This window comes from Acipenser ruthenus, chromosome 24 (genome assembly GCF_902713425.1).
Source record: "Acipenser ruthenus chromosome 24, fAciRut3.2 maternal haplotype, whole genome shotgun sequence".
NCBI lineage: Eukaryota > Metazoa > Chordata > Actinopteri > Acipenseriformes > Acipenseridae > Acipenser > Acipenser ruthenus.
Window position 1 is genome coordinate 2663462 of NC_081212.1, and position 21952 is coordinate 2685413.

Consider the following 21952-nt stretch of genomic DNA (forward strand, 5'->3'; position numbering starts at 1 on the left):
CTGTCGTTTTCTATTTTCCCTGTTGCTTTCTTTAGTTTTTATTGCCTCGTCCTGGAAGGTTCTGAGCACACTAACACCGACAGCGCGCCTGTACACTCCCCAGTGTTGATGGATTGCAGATTATATTTACATTCAGGTAATACACTGTATATATAGACCCAGGTGCAGGTGTTGTATCCACTCAAAGGACGTCTCGCTCTGGCTTGTAAGGGCCTGTACCGGCTCTGTGACGTGGCCTACCTTTCTTGTTTTCTTTTTACAAATAGCTCTGTTTATGGGGCTGTAAAGGTCCTATTACTAGCGCTGGCTTCCCTGCAGTGACAATTGTGTGTTTCCAAGGGCTGGCAGCTTTGCAGGGTCAGCCTGCCAGCCCAGCAAGAGGTCTTTCAAACCTCTGCTTTCAAATCCTAGCAGTGGCCTTAATCTCACTGAAATGTTGTAATGTTAGAGTTATCTACCCTTTCTGAAATGCATTGGAAATTGCACTGCTCCCTTTATCATTGCATACATGAACTTTTCATTTGAAATGCATCTTCGACATATAGCTCCACATCTCGGCTGGTTTCACAGACCCTGATTAGCACAAATCCTGGGTCTACGTTACCTAAGGTAGCATTCCCAAGATTAGTGCTAAAATCGGGGTTCTGTTAAACCAAACTTTTTGAATACTTGGCTGCTGTTTAAACTAACACAGCTGATTTTACAAAAGGGGACTTCCAATGAAAAACTTACTAATGGATCTAGAGGGCACCTTACAGAATCACCCCTCTCTTACCTTCAGAGACTGAAGAGTCATAACTGTGCGGAGGAATGTGGACATGGGGTGATTAATGTGTCACAGGGCAAAAGAGGAAGGCTTGCAGGGTTTATTTTTTTGGTTTGTTGTTTTCAGAGCAGGAAAGGGTGGTGCTGGTGTCTCTGCGTTATCACCGCTTCGAACATCTTGCGAAGTCCGTTTCCACCTCCGTCCCGTGACTTATCCTATCCATGACGGAAAGGAATGTTTTCCTAACGTTTCTTCTTATCTGAAGTAAAGAGGATAGAGGCCAGGCTGCATTAAAAAAGGCTAATTTCCTTTCTAGAATTTTAAAGACAACATGCACTTTCTTAACCCTACCGCAGATCAGTCGCTTCCAACTTTCTTAATAAATTGCCAGTGCTTCGCAGTAACTTCTTTAAAAATCCAATATTTTTTTTTAATTTTTTTGTTGGATTTATGTATTTCCCACGTGACATATTTGAGATCAACGGCTTTAACCCCTTCTCTGGTTTGATTGGTAACAGCAAGCGTCACTCTCAGGGAGCCATGAAGCTCGATGCTGCCATCTAGTGAGAGCCGAAGGCTGTGCATTTGACACCTTGGTGTACAACAGCCATCAATTGTGTTACAGCATGGGTAGGGTTAATCCAGGGGCTTCTCCTTCCATTAACCCTACATTTAAAACGATGCCAGTGGTCTATGCTGTCAATGCCTAGGCAGACCAGAAATGCATGTTTTTATGATACACAAATAAAAACTGACTTTATAGTACTGCAGTGTGGTTGCAAGGTAACAGCACATAATCACACATCTCTGCTGTCTGTGGTCCAGTCTGTGCCTCGGGCAGAGGCTCCCTCGAACCCAAAGTACCAGGTAATCAGCATGTGCTCTTCCACAGTACCAAAATAACAGGGAGGGGGTCCCATTCCCCCCCCCCCCCCCCCCAGGAGCGCTCCGTAGTAGTGGTGGTCTCTCTCGCATTGGGAATCATTTTTTTTTTTTTTTGGAAGGGCTGCAGAATGAATGCATCTCACTTCAGTTTGTACGGCGCGCCTCCAAGGCATGTTTGTTTAATTTCTCTCCTCTCCAGCATGATGAATTAGACTCTCTCTCGGCCGAAGGAGATTTAAATTGCATTCTTTCACTGGAAACAGAACTGGTAGTTATTTTTCTTTACTCGCTTCACGAACTGTTTTAAAAATAAGTCATTGTCTTCATTTTTAACCCTGACTTCAAAATGCTGGGAAGCAATGCGGACAGGAAAACGTGCCTGTGTATGCATGTGTGCGTTCAATTGTATGTTTAAAATACTTGCGTGTGTGTGTGGGGGGGTGATTAGATTGGAATATATTTTTAACATGAAGCCAAGTTTTTTTTTTTCTTTTTATGGATACAGTGCTTACTCTTCATTCTGCTATCTGATTTACGCATAAAAGAAAACATGACATTTAGAAAACAGTGAAGGGCACTCATGCTGTATAAGTAAACATTGTAGTTCTTGTACAGTTTGCTGTCAACATGAATCAACCACATTTGTGAATTATCCAGGGTGCACTGCATTATATGGTGCAGAATTCAATTTCTTTAGCATGCTATGAGGCAACACAGAGCTCACTTTCAAGAATGAATACAAGGGTGTTCACACGAAGCTACTGCCTTGGATCCTGTACAGTAAGAAGCACCCTCTCCACTGTAACCTTCTGTGTGCAAGCAGTAGAAAAACTGGAGAAATACCCAGAAAACTGAACTTAAAAACTGCACAGGTAAAAATATACCGTGCAAGGAAGCAACAGTACCTAGCAGCTCGGTTTATCTCAACTGTATTCTGAAACAAAACCGGAGCCCGCTACATAGAGTTTAAATATCAGACCAAGCATTCACACTTCTACCCACAAACAGCAATGGCACTCACTCAAGCGTTTGATCAGTATAAAACGTCCTTGTTTTTATTGGGCTGGTACATGTTTTCTAGAGTTTATAAGAGCAGTCGACTGGCAATGTAAAAACAGACAAGTGCTTTCCGTGGTTAAGCGAGGGCTCCCATTGGATCCCAGGCTGGGAGGACCACCGGTTCTTGTTTCGTCACTTCCAGCACCTCTGTGGAGAGGTACTTCTTGTCCACGACTACCTCGTAAACATACTCAGAGAACCAGTCGTCAGTCATGATGAGGTAGCCTGCAGAGGAAGAGGGAGGAAGAGGAGGTCAACCTAACCATGACGCACCAGATACATTTCTCTTTAAAAAAAAAATAAATAAACACAACACAACACAACGATGTGTAACAAACTGGAGGTTCAGGTTACAGGTTACTAGGACTGTTCTTGGATGGGGGGTGATGTGGCTTTCAAGTGCCAGGCAACACTTCTTATTGGAAAAATCCGGAACATTGTTTCTAGCAGTCAAACATACAAACGAGAGATGGGTGTGGCAGAGAGAGAAACACTCCAGAGGATTATTACTGTTTATAAACACACACACACCCGACAGAGCTTTATCACTTATTTAAAGATCAATAAGGAAAATCGTGGACAGCTGATCATAGTTTATTGGTTTCATTCATGGACTTACAAACAAGGGACAGAAACTGGAAGTTTCTCTAAACAGGCAGAACTGGAATACTCCTAATATACCCACTGGACACATGACGCCAAAAACGTCCACACCAGACTCAAGAGGTATTATAGATTATTAGTAGCATTATGGGCAGCAGTGTGGAGTAGTGGTTAGGGCTCTGGACTCTTGACAGTGGGTTCAATCCCCGATGGGGACACTGCTGCTGTACCCTTGAGCAAGGTACTTTACCTAGATTGCTCCAGTAAAAACCCAACTGTATAAATGGGTAATTGTATGTTAAAAAAATAAATAATGTGATATAATTGTAACAATTGTAAGAAATTAATAATAATACTATTACTCAACATAAACCTGTAATGTAAGAAAAACACGTTTCGCAGCATACATTACCGCAGGCCGCAAGGATTTAAATTAAAGGGCATTAGCTAAATCCACAAAATTGAAAACCCTTGCCAAGGAATGTTAATTAGTTTCATCACGCTTGGATGAGTTGAGTTCAAAAATATTGTTTTGTTACACAAGTAGTGATATCTTCGCAGGAGGAGGAGGAGAAGGGCTTTTAGGACTAAAACAACATGGGATATTGGAAGCCAGGTTGTGTGCCTCGGGAGGGGAGCGTTACACATCTCACGCCAATCCGAGCCATCGATGGTATAACCGCACATCACTGCACGCGAGCGAAGGCTTTCACCAGCAATATAACCGAGATTATGCCTGGCATACACTTATTTTCCTTGGCCCTACCTCCTTGCAGCTTGGCAAGGGCAATAAAACAATGAAGGACTTCACAACTTTCTCTCTCGTGAAACCACAGGAGATACACAACTAAAAAACGAGAGCTACATTCTCAGCTTCAAGCTCGATTAGACTGGACTTCTCCCACATCACACTCACTATGTGAGGGGCATTCAGTTATTCAGCGCATTTCAAATGCTTTAATGATGTAATTTGTCTATTGCGTTTGTTTTAAAAAGATTGAGACCCTACCTCTCGCAGGGTCCCCCTAACCACAAGCAGCAACTCCTCTGGGAAATTGCAGATTCTGCCCTGTTTGCAATTACAATCCAACACCACCGGGAGGCACTAAAACCCCGCCAAAACTAAATAAAAAAAAAAATAACCCAGATAACTAGTGTTGGAAGGAACAGGCTTGGACTGTGCTTTGCGTCCCTGCAATAAAAGCAGCACACTGACCTATTTCCGCAGCCACTGTGAAGTGAGCGCATGCCCTGCGTGTCAAGGCAGTTCAGAGGAGCTTTACGTAACAGAACACACTACTGTATTATCTGGCACGCAGGCTGTTGTGAAAGGCTCGAACCCAGCTCCTAATCTACCAGTCCAGGTTGCCCTGGCCCCTGCAGGCTCTTTCTCGTGCTGATAAGGGACAATAGGCACCAACGTTTTCTATCAGCAAGTCTGAACTCATTGTTTTACTGGGAAACGCAGAAACCTCCCAGTCTCAGTCTTGAACTTCACACCACGATGACAACCAGATGAAGAGTCACAAAGAAAACAGAGTATTAGAAAAAAACAAACCCGCTACAAAAAAATGAAATGCTATTTGCTTGTTTTAAAGCATTTACTGCAGGAATCGCTTATTTACAATGATAATACAATGCTTTCATAGACAACGGAAAGTCTGGCTGATGACTGATGACTGTTGTTGGTTCAGGACACACAGCTGCATCGAAAGTGTTTGCAGAACACAAATAAGCAGCAAGATTTTTTGATGGTTAGATCAGTTTCTAAGCTGCAAATTTACGCCAGCTCTGTTCTGGGTACACTGTGTGTTTTAGAAGTCTTGCGAGGCTGTGCAGTGAAAAGAAAGTTTCTAGAAACTTTTATGGATCCGTCATCTCCTATGAAGACGATCTGTGAACAATTTATTTACACTGGCTTAAGAACCGCGTGCCCGCAACATGTCTAAAATACACTGTATGTTTCAAATTATCGCTGTAAAATTACATGATTACATTGCATGGTACAAATCTCCCCAGGGTGGTGACAAATATAAACCAGGACCACTCAGCCAAATGCAGAACATAAAATGACGTGCTGCAGACCACTTTTAATTGATATGTTTACAACAACTTTGTGTTTTCGTAAACACGTCTTGTTGGGGGCGATTATGAAGATATATAAACTTTAAACACTCAATCGAAAAATCTGAACAATAACAAATAAATCCAAACTTCATATACAGACTTAAAAACGTATATGTAGACTGCGAAACTATACCAGTATCAGGGCATACATACACAAATAACATGACTTCCTTTTGTGCAAAATATCATTGTAATTGCAAATGACAGGACTTGATTACATATTACCAATGACACATATTTAATAATCTCCAGATGAGGATGATGTTGGGAGGTACAGATTTTGTTTGCTGGAGTGCTGGAGTTGCAGATTATTGGCCTGGGAGTGTGGAAGACGTAGATGCATGATTCTGGGGGCAGATCTGCTCCCAGGCCACAGGTTAGAAACAAACCCCTTAGCCCCTGCATGCTGCCATCGCACAAAATCTACACAGGAGGCTTAGTGTGCCAAAGACTATTAGCAAATTCTGCATTCACCAAATTGTTTTTCTTCTACTCAATTATTGTAAACCACAAAACAGGGAATCTCAAACAGCGAATATAAAAATAAAAATAATATTAAAAACAGGTGTACAGTAATGATCAGTTAGCGCAACGCAAATCGAAGTGGAGAGTTGCTATGGAAACCTCAGCAGTGAGGGGTTGAAAGCGCTTTCTGAATCCAGCTCTAATCTGTACAGGAATGTGGCTGGACAGGACGTCCAGTAATCCGCCCCCCTCCTGATCTCCATGCACTGTACTGCAGCAAACGCATGGGTCAGGCAAATAATTAGCGTGGCTAATTAATGCTGAGCAGAGATAACAAACCCGATAAGGGGGGGGACGGGGCTGGATACTTTGCAGATTCCTTGCTGAAGTGCTTAAAAGTGAAAACAGTTAGAAACGATCAGGAGAGCGTGCAGAGAGACAGCAAGAGAAAACTTAGGAGGAGCAACCAGACCTGGGCTTGGTTCCAGTGTTAACTGTGCAGTTAAGAATGAATTGCAAATACAATGTAAATGTAATTCTAACTGTATTTGATCCTTGGCACACCTGCGTAATTGTAGCATATAAATCGATCGATTACAGTTCAATTACACATTTATATGTCTCTGATCATTTTTCTTGTATTTTCAAGCACTTTTGGTGGCCCATTTTGTTTAAAAATAAATAAAGTTTCTATATTAGTAACTGTGATAATTGCTGGTTATTTGGAATAAACAGAGCAAACGTGTTAATGCGGGGAGCTGTTTATGCAACTTTTTTTGTATAATTGTAATCATTGCAACATAATTTGAACTGCAGTAGCAATTGAACACAATAGCACTGTAATTGCAATCTCAGCACACAATTCTGCTGCAATTGCAAATCTAATTACAACCGACCCCAGGTCTGGGAGCAACACAATATCTGAACGACTTAATCAAAAACTGAATTAAAGTTTCAAATCCGAAGATCTCTTTTCCCCTGTTCTAATGCAATCTAAGCTGCAATTGAACTGCAGCTGCCTCTGTGCTCCTTAATCTCTGCTACTTCAGACCAAACCCCCAGGAACAGAGTCCTGTGATCCAGCAACAATTAGAAACACATAATATTCCCAGCAGGGTCCTTCCACTGCTAATCCAGCAATAAAAAAGCACAAACTCTTGGCTGCCAAGCTGCTGAGCCCTTAGGGGTGACTTTAATAAACCTGTTTGATACTGATCCTGCGGCCGCACCCCCGCTGAGATAAACACGGTCCCACAAAGCCAGCGCTGCCCTCTCTCCCGTCAAAAGGGCTCTTGTTCCGCACTTAGCTGTCGGGTGCCTTTCTGCCTTCCTCTTCAGTAGTGTTTGGTTAAGATTGGCTCTTCTTACTGAAGGCACAGCCAAACACTGCCTCAGCTCGGAGTACTGAGAATGGAGTGTTTGGACAGGTGCTCGTTATTAATGTGAAAGGGCGCAGAGAATGGAGGCTTGGACTAGTCCTCATTATTAATGTGAACGGACGCAGAGAATGGAGGCTTGGACTAGTCCTCATTATTAAGGTGCAGGGTAACGTTGGTTCTGGAGAGTGGAGAATGGAGCGTCAGGGTGAGGTGTTTTGGGGGTACAGTACCTTTGTTTCCACGGTCGTCTCCCCAGGAATTCTCAACTCTCCACTTCTCGTAACTTCCCCCCTTCTCTTCCTGTGAAACACACAAGAGAGCAGCGGTATAATATTCAGAGTGAACTCTAAATACGCTCCAGGGCTCAGCTGTCATAAGAAGAGAATATATTGAAAGTCATAATGCCTTCAGCACATGGATGGGTTCCGAACCACGTCCGGCTCGCCACTAATCAGGATTGTGGAGCACAAGCTTACAAGTGCTGATCCCAACATCAGGATCCTACAGCCTTCGCTCACCGGGCCAGGTCTGCTAGCCATGACTCAATGGAGCACAGCTACAGGCTACTAATTCAATGCACACAGTCCTACAGAAAAGGCTTACTGGCTGTCATTGTCACGCATTACAGTAAACTGCTAAGTGTAGCTGACCAGCTGGAACATGGCTTTCAAGACATGTGCATCTGGGCTCGTTTATAGAAAACTGACAGCAATTTAAATAACTACTGTTCATTAACTAGCATAAACAAGGAAACAGCAAGTGACGCAGACACAAAAAGAACTCTATGAAACACAAAAAGAATTCTAAGAAAATGATGGGGATTTCAACTTAGCTCTCACTTGACAGTGGTCCACATTATAAAACTACCTACAATTCAGTCCAAACTGGTCCCTTTTTTAAGGCAGCCTCTAATCAAAGCCAAGGACAGTGAGCTACCCTCTCACTACAAGCTAACATTCCTGCTGCCACAAAAATCTATATTTAGGGTCGGCCTGGAACCTGAATAGTATTGCGGTCAAAAGAAAGTAGGAATGGAAATAAAGACCCCCCCCCCTTGCATACCTGTTCGGGTCACTCCATATTCTGCTACGTGCTTAAAAACAAATCTTATTTCCACCCTTCTTGGATGATTTGAGCGCAGTCTTGAACTGTACTGTTCACATTACCCTTTAAAGAGCTTCGGTTAACTCCAATCTGCCCCCTTCAACTTCCTCGCAGACGTTCCCTTTGCGCCCTGTTATCACCCCTCCCCTGACACGCATATCCCCTAACAAACATCCTGCTCGTTAGGAGACTCATTTACAGCCGCCACCCCTCCCCCCCAGGCTGTAAACGTGAGGATGACTGTCAGATAACGAGCCCGGACAAGCCCGTGCCCTCTCCTTTATCACAGAAGCTGAGCAGTCACAGACCTGCGGGAGGCAGGGTGTAGAATAAATAACCAGCAGACGCACCGCTTACACACAGACATGCAAACTCAACTCCAATTCCATAGCTGCAGGGCATTCCATTAAACACAAAAGCAGAGGAAAAAATCAATTAGCGTTGCCCTCTCAATGCCAGCGTTGGCATCTTGTGTGCTTGTTTGGCAGAAACTATGGTAATTGCAAAAAAAGTGCTGTATTTCCTATTTTTCGAAAAAACATATTTTAAGAGCACCGATTTGATTTTTTTTTAATTGTTCTTCTCCCCCCACAGTATTCAGAAGGTTGTTTTGGAATGTCATTTTCCTTAAATACATTTTGCTAGTTCCTTATCCTTGCACATATTTTGCAGTATAATCTTTACACTCTACATGCTGTAGCACTCTCATTTCTCCTTGCTCCATATATATGGACATATCTATATCTAAATATATACAAGAGATGGAAATAAGACTCCTACTGCATAACAGTTTCACACATTCCAGGTTTTAATATGAGCTTGATTAGCCAGTGTACAGGTAACAAGCTCGGGTGTGTTATTAAAATCATAGCAAAACCAGGATTGGATCAAAGTGCTATGCAATGGGAGCCTTATTTCCACCCCAGTACATCTATCTAGATCTATCCTTATTTCCCCCCAGGGACCCCATTCAGGCTTGAAGTTATTGGTTAGCCTTGGCTTGTACCTTGTCAGTGACAGCAGTCAGGACCATGGCATGGGTCATCAAGGAGTCTCCAAATATTAACCTCTCAGCCTTGGACAGGTTCTTCACAGAGATCCCAAACACCAGCTCATGGTTAAACCTGCCGGCACACACACACACAGAGACATTGTGAAACATCACACACGTGGACCCCGACTGATTAAAAAGGGGCTTGACTCTTTGGAAGAGGCTGGTACTCACACGTCCATGTCGTTGATACCCAGCTTGCCGTGGAAGTGCTTCCCAACATCGCAGCCGAACCACACAGCCTAAGAACGAGAGAACCAGCACACGGGACACAGCACAGTAAGATCGTTGAGTATCAGAAGAATTCAGCTCATTCGGTGCAGGCTGACAAAGCATTTTTTTTTTCTTTTCTTTATTTTGAAAAGGGTAAGGCACAGACATGCTGCGGAGGGTTACCTCCCCGTCTTTGATGGAGTCCGCAGCAGCTTTCTTGAGCACGTCCACGGCCTGGTTGTTGTAGTTGGTCCCGCGGCCGCCCACCATGTTACCCAGGAACTCTACACCGTACAGCTTATTGTAGGGGTTCTGGGGTCGAGGGTCATTCACCAGGCAGATCTGCTCGCCAAGGGAGGAGAGAGAGAGAGAGAGAGAGAGAGAGAGAGAGAGAGAGAGAGAGAGAGAGATGGATAACAAGTTGCCAGTGTTACACAAGTTGTAAAAGAATGATTACAATTGGAGCAGTGCCAGAGGAAATCTTTTTAATTGCTTTGATTGGTAATAAGTGTTAAATTAACGATACGAGCATATACGGAACAAGATACCGAAGAGAACCACTTATTCCTGTGTGAACAACAGACTTTAATTATTCAATTCCTATAATTTATAAGGTTACACTATTAATAAATAATGATGAATCCTACATGCATGTTCAGATCTTGTCAAAGGCCCAGACAGAGACTGACCACTAGTGGATAATTACAGTATCTTTCTAACATACTTTTTTTTTGGTAACTTTTTGGAGCCACTGTGCTTCTTTTAATAATTCCCCTTGGCAAGTGTCACGATCTTCATATCCATGATTTCCAACAGCATCAGGAAAGGTGTCAATCCATCCGTGTGTTCCTTTACATTGCGGAAGAAGGGTTTGACATGCTCTCAGTGTCAGTGTGTGTCTCACCTTGTCCTCAATGTTGTACAGTGGTTTTACGTGCTCTCTGTAGAACTGCAGCAGGCTCAGTGTCAGTGTGTGTGTGTGTCTCACCTTGTCCTCAATGTTGTACAGTGGTTTGACATGCTCTCTGTAGAACTGCAGCGGGCTCAGCGGCCCCAGCCGATGGAAGTTCTTCTCCTTGTCTCGGTACTCCCAGGTGAACATACTGGGAGGGCTGCCCAGACAGACACTCACCACCCGAAACACCTGCAGCAGACAGGGAGAGACAGAGAGAGAGAGAGAAACCCAAACCAGGGCTTACACAGGGCCGGTTATACTGGTGCACGGCTATGCTGGGGAAAGCATGCACCACAGAGCAATACAACTTGGAAGGTAGCAACAGCGGACCAAGAGAATGAGGATGGTATGCTTGGTGCCTGTCACAGCACGTGTATAGGGGCTCAATGTGACCACACTAAAGCTCAAAGCATCCCTGTGGTCTATGCTGGCTACACGCAGGGATGGAGAGAAGACTCACCTGATCCATTCCTGGTTTTATTAGAAGTTTAATAAGACGCTCCTGACCTTGTTACCTGCACTGTGGCTAATCAAGCTCCTAGTAAAACCTGGAATGGGTGAAACTGCAATGCAAAACGAGTCTTATTGCCATCCCTCTAATTAATATATATACATATATTTATTTATTGTTATATTTTTTTTTTTCTGCCCATCTGTACTGGTCCAGTGATAAATGAATCACCCTGCATTGAAATCAACAGTTGTCCAGTTACTGCGTGACACTGTACCAGTGACCCAACGAACCATCTCCCATCAAGGCTATAGAGGATTATTCATTGCATTCGCATTCTGCTGTAGTCAGAGATATTTTTTTGTTGTTTTTGTTTTTTTTAGAGGTCTGTTTAAATCAGACAAATTCCAAACATTTCTCAGAAGCCGAGTTTCCAGAACCGAGAGAGAAAATCGGAGGAATTTCCTTCCTTTCCTGTCACAGCAGACTCCTGCCCGCCTCCCTAAGCACACACAGGCTCACACACGACGGAGCCCTATTAAGTTTTCCATCCCTTCTGTTCTGGTTATTCGCAGCGGCTTGGGGCACGCTCTGTTTGTTTTCATGCAGCTCTCTCCCGTGGCGACGTGTAAACTCTGCCCAGCTGTATCCAGAGTGTACCCAACGCGGGGCACAGCCGGCAGGGAGAAAAATACCTGCCCTGCCCTTCTCCCCCGTCTCTCTCTTAGAACGGACAAATAAATTCCCAGCTCAGAACAAACAGAGGAGCCCCTCTCTGTTCAAAGGACGGAGGAAACACACCCGGGTCGCGTGACGTCAGGAAACGAAAAGCGTCAATATTGAAACACCTGTGTGCAGACAGAAATATATATAAAAAAAAAAAGCCATGTTTCACTTGCGACCTGCCATGCAGGCTATAGCTGTGGTCAAGCCAGCCTTTAAATCTCTTTTCCCCTCCGTCTCTCTTTTTAGAAGAGCGGTGACTGACACTGCCATGTGTCTGGGGTGTTCAGCAAACAGGCCATGAATCAGTCACTGCGTATCTTACAAAAGGAAGCAGGGATAACAGTCAGTAGTGGGGAGCACTCATGCCACCAAGTGTAGGTATTTTTCTGGCTTCAAGATTACATGCAGGGAGTTTAACTTATACTCCGCCAGGATATGCCACAACTGTATTTTTAAGAGCATTGGTACAGAGGGGATCAGATTCAGCAATTTCAGTACTGCAAATGCTAGAGCCTGGAAATTACACTGAAAGCACTCAAGCCCCTCATCATTAGGGCCATTGCCATCAGCCTAGAGCAAACTACCAACATCTTCAGCGTGGAATCGGAAAAACAAATGCATCGGAAAAATAAATGCATCAGACCACACAAGTCACTCCCTTAAGGAAATGATTTGGAAGCACATTATCAGTAATCAGTGTTCTTAGAACACAAAAACTGCACAACTTGGAGGCCATACAGTGATCAGGCAACACAGGAAATAATAATCATTTTAAAAAATACATGCAGACTATTGAGTTTGCTGGCTCTCAGATCCCCAGTACAGCACTGAGTTCTCTATACTAGACTGTATTGAATTAGCTGGCTCTCAGATCCCCAGTACAGCACTGAGTTCTCTATACTAGACTGTATTGAATTAGCTGGCTCTCAGATCCCCAGTACAGCACTGAGTTCTCTGTACTAGACAGTATTGAATTAGCTGGCTCTCAGAACCCAAGTACAGCACTGAGTTCTCTATACTAGACTGTACTGAATTAGCTGGCTCTCAGATCCCCAGTACAGCACTGAGTTCTCTGTACTAGACAGTATTGAATTAGCTGGCTCTCAGAACCCAAGTACAGCACTGAGTTCTCTATACTAGACTGTATTGAATTAGCTGGCTCTCAGATCCCCAGTACAGCACTGAGTTCTCTGTACTAGACAGTATTGAATTAGCTGGCTCTCAGATCCCCAGTACAGCACTGAGTTCTCTATACTAGACTGTATTGAATTAGCTGGCTCTCAGATCCCCAGTACAGCACTGAGTTCTCTAGACTAGACTGTATTGAATTAGCTGGCTCTCAGATGCCCAGTACAGCACTGAGTTCTTTATACTAGACTGTATTGAGTTAGCTGGTTCTCAGATCCCCAGTACAGCACTGAGTTCTCTATACTAGACTGTATTGAATTAGCTGGCTCTCAGATCCCCCGTACAGCACTGAGTTCTCTATACTAGACTGTATTGAATTAGCTGGCTCTCAGATCCCCAGTACAGTACTGCGAGTTCTCTACCTAGACTAAAAGGTTCCCTCAGACAATATCTTTTCTGTTTTAAACAGCAGCTCAAGCCCGATTCACTCGATGTTACACAAACACTTAATATTATTATAACAAAGAGATACAGCAACTCATCATCAACGCCCCTGGCCTGTGGGGGCAGATGGCTGCTGTACAGACACCAGCTGAGTAAGCAAATAGCCTCGGCTGTCCTGCCAGGATATTCTGGGTAATTTAGAGAAAGAAGCACACATGACCTTGGCTTTTTCTTTTGTTTTTACCTTATCATCCTAATGGCATGCTGTTGATGGTTTGAGATGTAATTGTTCCTCGACATACAAACAATTTTAATTGCAGTGGTATTATCTACATATTATCTAGTTTTCTACCAATGCAGAACAGCTGGATGGGACTGGCTATTTCACCCCAAAAAGGGTTTTCAACAATGGTGACCTGCAAGACTTGTAACACACTGAGGATGTCAATTCGATTAATTCAGGGATGAAAATAAGACTCCCATTGCATAGCAGTTTGATCCACTCCTGGTTTCACTATGAGCTTAAGACGACACATCTCAACTAGTTACCTACACACAGTGGCTGATCAAGCTCATATTAATACCTGGAATGGGTGAAACTGCTGTGCAATAGGAGACTTGTTTCCATCCCTGTAACCTAGACAGTGGCAGAACTATATACCACCTGCGTGACTTCCACCACAACTCTGTTCATTTCTATAGCAGGAATATCACTGTCCTTTCAATACATTCTCTTGTGTATACTGCTGCCCCCCGAAACCTTGTCCCGAGCATCAGAGAACAACCTGTAATCAAAGAGCTCCCCCGTGTGGTGATTGAGTGTCGAAACAGGTTCTCTCGCTTGGTGCTCTCTCAAGCCATCCCAGTCCAGGACCTTGCTCAAACCATTTCCTTAAATATTGAGTCGAGCAGCCCAGAGCCTTGTACCAACCAGGTGCTTCATAGCTGAAGTGAACCTCTGTGTTCTACCAAGTAATTAAAGAGCCCGGTTGGAATATGATCCTGGATTGGAATGGATTTAAAGAGCTGATCTGAAGTGTCAGAGGACAGGACCACAGACTACTGCGTGCACTCAGAAGAAAGGCTGGGGTCGGAGCCACCGAGAAAAAAATAAAAGGAGTTGAAACAAGTGCTTACCTCCTCTATCATAGTATCCATGGTCTCAGAGAGCTCTGCTTTAGACGCATCGCTGGCTACCATGTTCCTCAGTCTGAGGCAATACTCTCTCATCTGAACATCAGGGAAGAGACGGACAATGTGGTGTTAATGAACCTTTGCAGGGAACATCACAACACAGTGCATTTGTAAATTTAAAAAGACACAAAACAGTTTCACATACAGAAGCGGGTTGTGTGCATTTTCTACCTTTCTGCCCGCAGTAACGTCAGACCACCTAACGTGTTTCAGAGCACTGTGAAAACCCCAGCCCCTCACCTTGTGGTTCAGAATGTCATTCATCCGTCTGGAGGCCTCCGAGCTGTGCGACTCCGGGAAACTCTTCTTGGGCACAACGCCGTATTTTTCTGGAATAAAAACAAAAGCAATGATTTTGCTTAAAGAGATTTTTTTTTTTAAATGTTTGTAAAAAAAAATAAAAATCGGTGACACTGATATTTCATATATACAATATTCTAATAATCTCCTGATGTCCAGTCTTACCGATAAGGTTGACCAGCATGTCCCACTGTCCTCCGTCGTTGGAGGGGTTGGACAGAAGGAACTGGACCAGTCTCCCGTCCACAGGCTCTTTCCGCTGGGCCGTCTCCACGTAGGCGTGCAGGAAGTAGTAACAGCGTTCAATCTGAAGGAACGAGACAAAACACGGGGGGGGGGGGGGGGCTGTTCAACTGATATGAAACAGCTGTGCTGTCCTACATCATCAACAAATACCAAGGTTATGGAAATCTAACAATGTATTCCTGTCTGGGAGGATATTTAAAAAACGCTAGGCAAGATTGTAATCACCACCTAGGAGCTACAGGCCTGGGTTTCCAGCTTCTGCGATTTAAAAGGTGCTGTACAGTCACCTGGCATGCTTGCGATCTCGTTTTCTTACTGCATGCCTAACGAATACAGCAATAACGCAGGCTCATTTTTGGAAGGGTAACGTGCTGTTTATTTTATTTTTTTAAACTTTCAGTTACTAAAGAGCTTAGGCATTGCTAAGATTTGAAATGTAAAACACATTTCCTTGGCGGCTGCTCCGAGTCCTTGCATTACCTTATCCCAGAAGAACAGATAGGACTGGCTGAACTCGAATTCCTCCAAGTTAAACTTCTTCATGAACGGGAGACGCATCACGTTGAGGCAGGAAAAGATCCAGCACCTTCCTGAAAGTGGCAAACAACGCAGGCTTGAGTAACGCAATTCATTACAAGGGAGGTTACGGTGGGGCTTACGACAGAAAAAAAAACAAACACGAATCGATCGATCAGCTGCAGTCACCCCGCCACTGATAATAAAAACCCACTCAAGAAAAGAACACGGGTCAGAGATGACAACAGAACAGATATCATAGGAGCCTGTTGCAATCACAGGCATTGGTTTAACTTTAATGTGCGGCATCAGTAACATGGTGTTGGGTTTCAAAAAAGTTATTTTGGCCCCTGGACCTTACTCTGTCTGGGGCTCCCCTCCCTCCCTCCCTCCATCGTCCAGGCATTTCACAACCCTCAGCCAGACGCTCTATACGAGTCTAAACAGGTAGCACCCCCCCCCCCCCAGCATCATTAAAAATTGGACAGTTACGAAATGCATTCACTGCCACGTACATGAATGCCATACAAGTGTAATAATCCATGCCGTGGCTCACCTGAGCTCTTCTGGTGGGTGATGGGCTTGCCCTCGCTGGGGATGGCGTGCTGGAAGACGTGGACGGTGTCCTGCACCGTCGTCCTGTGCAGACACACCTCCAGGGGGTCGATGCAGGTCGACACATTCTGAGCCAGCAGGTAGCGGGGCTCCGACTTCAGCTTCTTGGTGAAGGAGGCGACCTTCTCAGGGCTCAGACCTGCACGCAAAACATTCGCCTATATTTAAAGCCTCGCACTCCGTCCCGGTTTTACTATGAGCTTGATTAGCCACAGTGCACAGGTAGCGCAGGTGTGTGTTATCAAACTCACAGGAAATCCTAGAATAGTTCTCTCTATATATAAGCTAGTAATAAAATAAGTAGTAAAGCCTATTTTAAAGAACTCCGGTGTGCCACAGCACCTGCATTACCAGTTTTTGTGAAAGGAACTAAAGCAAAGAACATATTAATGTCTGGATTCACAGACCCCGAGGCGCACTCAGGGTCTACCTTACCTACAGGATAACACTACCGATAAGAACATTAGAGTTCACGACTGTTTGAAGCAATAGGTGAACAAATAATAATTTAAAAAAAAAGAAACTCTGTTACCTTTACAAGTCTTTAAATTAAACTTTCAAAAAGAACAAAAAGGCCAGTCTTACAAAAATGAATAGGGCTAATATACTGACCAGCCAATTTGACCTTACCGTTTTAGTAATATTAATTAAAAAAAAAAAACACTCAAAACTTGTCTTGCAATAAATAAATAAACACATAAAAGCTTCTCTAATTTATTGTGGTGCTCTCAAAATGGTTCCTATTTCTTTCAGTCGTGATGTCTGCATAGGGTAGCGGCACTGAAGCAGGCACCTGTGCTTTGAGGTAAATTAATTAAAGGTAGTGTGGCAATGCAACGTTCGAGGTGATTTTAAAGTACAAAACAAATCAATGAACGTCTTTTTTTGTTATCAATCTAGTTAGTAGATAAGAATAAGAAACTTTTACACCAAAAATAAATGTATTCCTTTGTGTATCTACGGTACTTATACACAAAAACGCACGTTCCTTGTAGAACTAACCCCTAAATCACTGTTGAGCGTTAATGAAAGGAAACTCAATGTAAAACGAGTTTACCTTAGTGACTATTACTAATAACAGGGCTACTCGCAATACACAAATCAGCAAATCTATAATGACATCTGTGGACATGTTTTCAAATATAACTCGAGACCCGGCGAAACTTGACTCTTTTTGGATTCAAATTAAGAAATACAGACACTGTTAACGCATTAATAATTAATAATATTGGAGTAAATCCACTTTCTTACCAGCTGTCATGGCGTAATTTTTGTGTATTAATGTATATATATATATTTTTCTTAAAATTGATGTTGAACCCTTTGCCGGACACCGTGAAGTAAAAAGAGCTTTCCGGAAACAGGAAGTAGAAACACGACACGGAATTCTCTCCCCGCAGTCGAGTAATGTTTTTATTTTATTTTATTTTTATTTAAAAATGCTACTTTGCTATTACATTTTTTTTTACGATGAAACAAAGTTCGGAAACAGGAAAGCGTCAATTTAAATATATTTTTCGTTCGAAGGCAGTTGCTTTGTTGTAGTTTTATTTAAACCGCGGCGGGAGGTTTAAATGCAGGCATCTGTTAATTTCGTTTCTTTTGTAGTCTGCTTTTCGGCTGAAGTTGTGTTTTTTTTCAGTCGTTTCGATATTGTCTTTTTACTACTTTGTTAAAAATAAAATAAAACCTTCTCGTTTTGAGACAGAATCATTGCCTGCATAAACTGAGCGTTTTCCTATGTAGCGTGCAAACATGACGCGTACCTCACATTAAGATCTGCGTCGTGTCGCAAGACGTACAGAATGAACACGTGTAATATTATGCTTTTTTTTTCCAGTCTGGTTATTTATCAATAGGACTGTTATTAACAACCACAGTCTAAACGTAATAGCAGTTCCAGGTTTTAGTGCGAGCTTGATTAGCCACAGTGTATAGTTAACCAGCCCAAGCATGCCTTATTCAATTCAGAGTACTAAAGCCAGAAATGGATCAAAGTGCCATGCAATGGGAGTCTTATGTTTCTGTCCCTGGTGTGACAGACAGACAGATAGACAGGGCAGGGCACTTCCATACACTGTGCCCTCAATTTTCTGTGTCAAATAATGTCCTGAGAAAGTGCAATCACAACTAGATAAGCGGTTCTGTAGATAAGGAGTTTAACTATAGCTTTGACAGGAGCTGATTGTTGTTTAAATATTAAAACAGAACCTGGCATTTTACTTTCTTTTAAAGATAGAAAAGAGACGCGCAGTTAGATCCTGGTGTTCACAAAGTCCCCTTCTGTTAATGATTTAAACAACAACGGTAGATGCATTTCAATCAACTGAATATACAGAGCCCACAGTGTCAGAGCAGACCCAGGGCTAATGAACGTGTCTAATAATGCACATGTTAAGAACAAAGTTAAGTACAATTTGCCCTGGGTGGCCTTCATGTTCCACGGAAGGGTAAATGAAGGTGTGTTTGTTTTTCTGCAGCAGAACAAGTCTGAGCAGGCAGCCCATGGAAACAGGCATCAAGTCTGTAATGTACTCCCGCAGTCAGCTGAGTGCTGGCCATTCTTCCATTCTGTTACTGTGGTGCGGTCAGCCGCGTCCCAGTAAAACCACATACAGAACTGCACTGGTCTCGCGGGCTGGATCCAGTCATGCAGCAGGTAAAATACTAAACTGCAGCCTTCTTCTGATGAGAAAAGTGCAGCTTGGCATTATGCAAAGTCTTGTTTATTTATTTTGCCTACTAGTGTATATTGTCCCATTGTGGGTTTTTTTCTATTTGTATTGCCTGTTTAACACGTGTATACTGCTGCCATCTTAGCTGGAGACATGAGGCATATAGATATACTATATATATATATATGTATAAAGAGAGAGAGAGAGAGAGAGAGAGAGAGAGAGAGAGAGATGCTTGCTTATACTAGACATTAAACAGGGATGGAAATAAGACTCCCGTTGCATAGCAGTTTGATCCGTTTCTGGTTTTGCTGAGTTTAATAACCTGAACGTGTTACCTCAACACTGAGGTTAATGAAGCTCGTAGTAAATCCTGGAATGGGTGACACTGCTAGGCAGCGGGAGTCTTATTTCCATCTCTGCATTAGGTGCTGCAGTCACCTGGTACAGGTTCCCAGTTGCTCTGTTTCCTATACATGCCTTTCTTTCTTTGTTTGTTTAAGAGCTCGTCTCCTGGAATCCGTCTCTCCACACACCTGGTGTGCTTCGGGCTGCCCATGGACCTGCGTCGAGTTTAAAAAAAGGAATTGGAAATGTAATTAGAATTGAAAACACCCGCTGTGTTGCAGACATGTCGGCTGTGCAGTACCTGTGCGCTCACTGCAGGTGTGATGAAGCGCTGGGCACGCTGTTTAAAACAGCCTTCAGCCAGCAGGACAGAGACAGGGATGGGCTGCTCAGCATGAAGGTGAGGCACGGCACTGGCTCATTTCAGGCAGCTCTGCTGTCTGACTTGTTCTTTTCCCTTTTTCTTTGCATTTTTAGATGTGCTTAAGATATATCTTACCAGCCTTGGTGCTGGACTGAAGTAGTCTTACTACAATCTGCAAGAGGTTTGAAAGTTTTTATAAGCCAGTGAAATGATTCCCTAAATCGTCCCCGGCGCGCACTTCAGTTCACTACGCAGCTCTGCAAGGGGAACCTGTTGCAGCATTGCTCTGCTGTCTGGTATCATACTGGGCTCTCCGTTTGAATAATACTAATGTACTGATATTCCCCACCCAGGAAACAGAGCAGGCTCTCCTGTCCCTCTTCATCCTCCACCCGGATCACCTGAGCCGGCTGAGAGAGCTGCTGAGAGCCGGCAGGGAACTCCGAACAGACCTGCCGCTCTTCACTGCAATCTCTGCTCTCACCACTAGGGTGCTGCTCAAAGAACCGCAGTGAGTAAGGATTCTGCCTGCCTGCCTGCCCGTCTGTCTGCCTGTTTACACTGGCAATATGCATTCAGATCAGTGTAATTGCATCGCAGTTAAAGATGAAAGGGATTTGTTTTGGAGCTACACTAATAAATATTAAGATCTCTTGTTTTGACTTCCCCCCCGGATAGGAGTGACGCAGTGAAGCCAGAGTCAATATCCGGGAAGGAGGGTCTGGAGCTGGCTGATTTCTTCGCTCTGAACTGGAAGCTTGAGAATATCAGCGTGCGGGACGATCTCCGAGCCCTGTTGATGTACCTCGCCTGAGGGGGGATCAGAGAGACATACTAAACCAGTTGGGCTTTATTAAACACAAATGCCTCCAGCATCTTCCTGGCTATTCAACACATAACCTCCCCCTGCTGGACTCTGAGTTGCTTGCTTGCTCTGTATGTACTGTATAGAGACATCTGTAACAGGCCTAGCCACCTGATGGGCAATAAACAGATTACACCCTTTCATGGGTTTGTTATATCTCTCTCCCTCAATATGTATTTGTGTGGGTTTGAGGAAGTTCATTGTTAAGAATGCCTGTGTGTGGCTTCCTCACTTCCTCAAATGGTTTTGACCACTGCAACGGTTTGTCAAATAGCATCTTGAATCTCTGAGCATTTGAGAGGGTGGAGTGGGGTGGGATGTGTGATCTGAGATAGATAGATAGAGAGAGGGAGGGACAGGTTAGCTACACCAGAGAGACGGATAGACAGGGCAGGTTGTGGGATTGTGTCCGGACTGAGATGGCTGGAATTCGAACCCCAGTCCCCCGCCTCCTGCTCCTAGTTCTAACCAGCCTACCCCCAGGTAAGACAGGGGTTTCACATGGTTTGTTGTTCTTATTCGTTTCCTCAGTCTTTCTTGTGTGTTTCAAGAAGTTCAGTGTGTGTGTGAGAGTGTGATAGTTGACTTGTGTATGTGTGTGTGGTTAACTTATTTCTCTGATGGATTGATACATATTTAAATAGTGGTGATTATTCAGATTGAGATGAACTACCCCATCGAGACGCAGTGACTGAGCTTGTTTCCAGTTTGTGATGGCTGTGATTCGAACCCCAATCACCTAGCTCCTGTTTCTCACTCTAACCAGTCTACTTCATGTAAGACAGAGCGATGTCATTCTATTATAAAACATGCCAAAAACTGTTTCATATCAAGTTATTTTTAAGGATAAATGAAGTTTAATACCAGTGAAATTCTTGAACTTATTAATTGTATTGTAAGAGCAGTGTGATACTTTAATTACAGTTTAGGATCGGAGAGTATTTTTACATTCAAAATACTGATCAGTGCAATTACACAGCAACTGCACACAAATGACATGTAATAGCAATTAAAGAATTGTATCTGCAGCTACATTTAAAATCCACATTATTACATATTAATCACATTTTCAGTTTCAGTTCTGCATTCACGGTGCAGCTTTGCTCGGTGATAAACTGACAATGGATCCGTGGTTTTGTTTTTTATTCCCTCTATTTTATATCAGTCTCTTCGAGAAGTTTAGGGTTTTTTTTTTTGAGTTCTGGAGTCCGTCTGTTTTCTATTTAAATAAACATTCTGTAGCAAAAAATATGTATTACTTGTTACAGTTTTACCCCTCTCTCTCTCTCTCTCTCTCTCTCTCTCTCTCTCTCAGCAGTTTTTTCCAGATATCCCTGCCATCCTCAAGTGACTGGTATCAAACCTTTTCTGGAAATCCCAGTAGGGGGCGCTCTCTCCCTGAACTGCTCTGTGATACACTGTGGTCCAGGGAGCTGGAGTGGAGAGTGGGGCCGGTCTGACGTGGGTAATTTC

General features: G+C 43.4%; 2 protein-coding genes across 7 annotated transcripts; one reads left to right on the forward strand and one right to left on the reverse strand.

Annotated features, from left to right (window-relative positions):
- Positions 1 to 2151: 2151 nt before the first annotated feature.
- Positions 2152 to 17641, reverse strand: LOC117429588 (bleomycin hydrolase-like). Of its 2 annotated transcripts, XM_058997966.1 has the most exons (12): positions 17479 to 17641; positions 16169 to 16366; positions 15577 to 15686; positions 15016 to 15157; positions 14791 to 14879; positions 14494 to 14586; positions 10641 to 10796; positions 9836 to 9994; positions 9614 to 9681; positions 9395 to 9512; positions 7515 to 7584; positions 2152 to 2935 (listed from the first exon to the last, which is right to left on the reverse strand). In XM_058997966.1, the coding sequence occupies exons 1-12, from the start codon at positions 17486 to 17488 to the stop codon at positions 2787 to 2789; spliced, it is 1362 nt and encodes a 453-aa protein (XP_058853949.1). In that variant the 5' UTR covers positions 17489 to 17641; the 3' UTR covers positions 2152 to 2786. The 2 variants fall into 2 exon arrangements, with proteins under 2 accessions (XP_058853949.1, XP_058853950.1); XM_058997967.1 differs by lacking the exon at positions 7515 to 7584 and having other exon boundaries at positions 2788 to 2935.
- LOC131700495 (uncharacterized) lies at positions 16967 to 20633 on the forward strand. 5 transcript variants are annotated; one of them, XM_058997975.1, is made up of 5 exons: positions 16967 to 17032; positions 18708 to 18886; positions 19406 to 19650; positions 19968 to 20125; positions 20293 to 20633. In XM_058997975.1, exons 2-5 carry the CDS (start codon positions 18733 to 18735, stop codon positions 20426 to 20428), a joined length of 693 nt encoding a protein of 230 aa, XP_058853958.1. In that variant the 5' UTR covers positions 16967 to 17032; positions 18708 to 18732; the 3' UTR covers positions 20429 to 20633. The 5 variants fall into 5 exon arrangements, with proteins under 5 accessions (XP_058853958.1, XP_058853960.1, XP_058853961.1 ...); XM_058997977.1 differs by having other exon boundaries at positions 16971 to 17047; XM_058997978.1 differs by lacking the exon at positions 16967 to 17032 and adding an exon at positions 17568 to 17631 and having other exon boundaries at positions 19968 to 20129.
- Positions 20634 to 21952: the final 1319 nt, after the last annotated feature.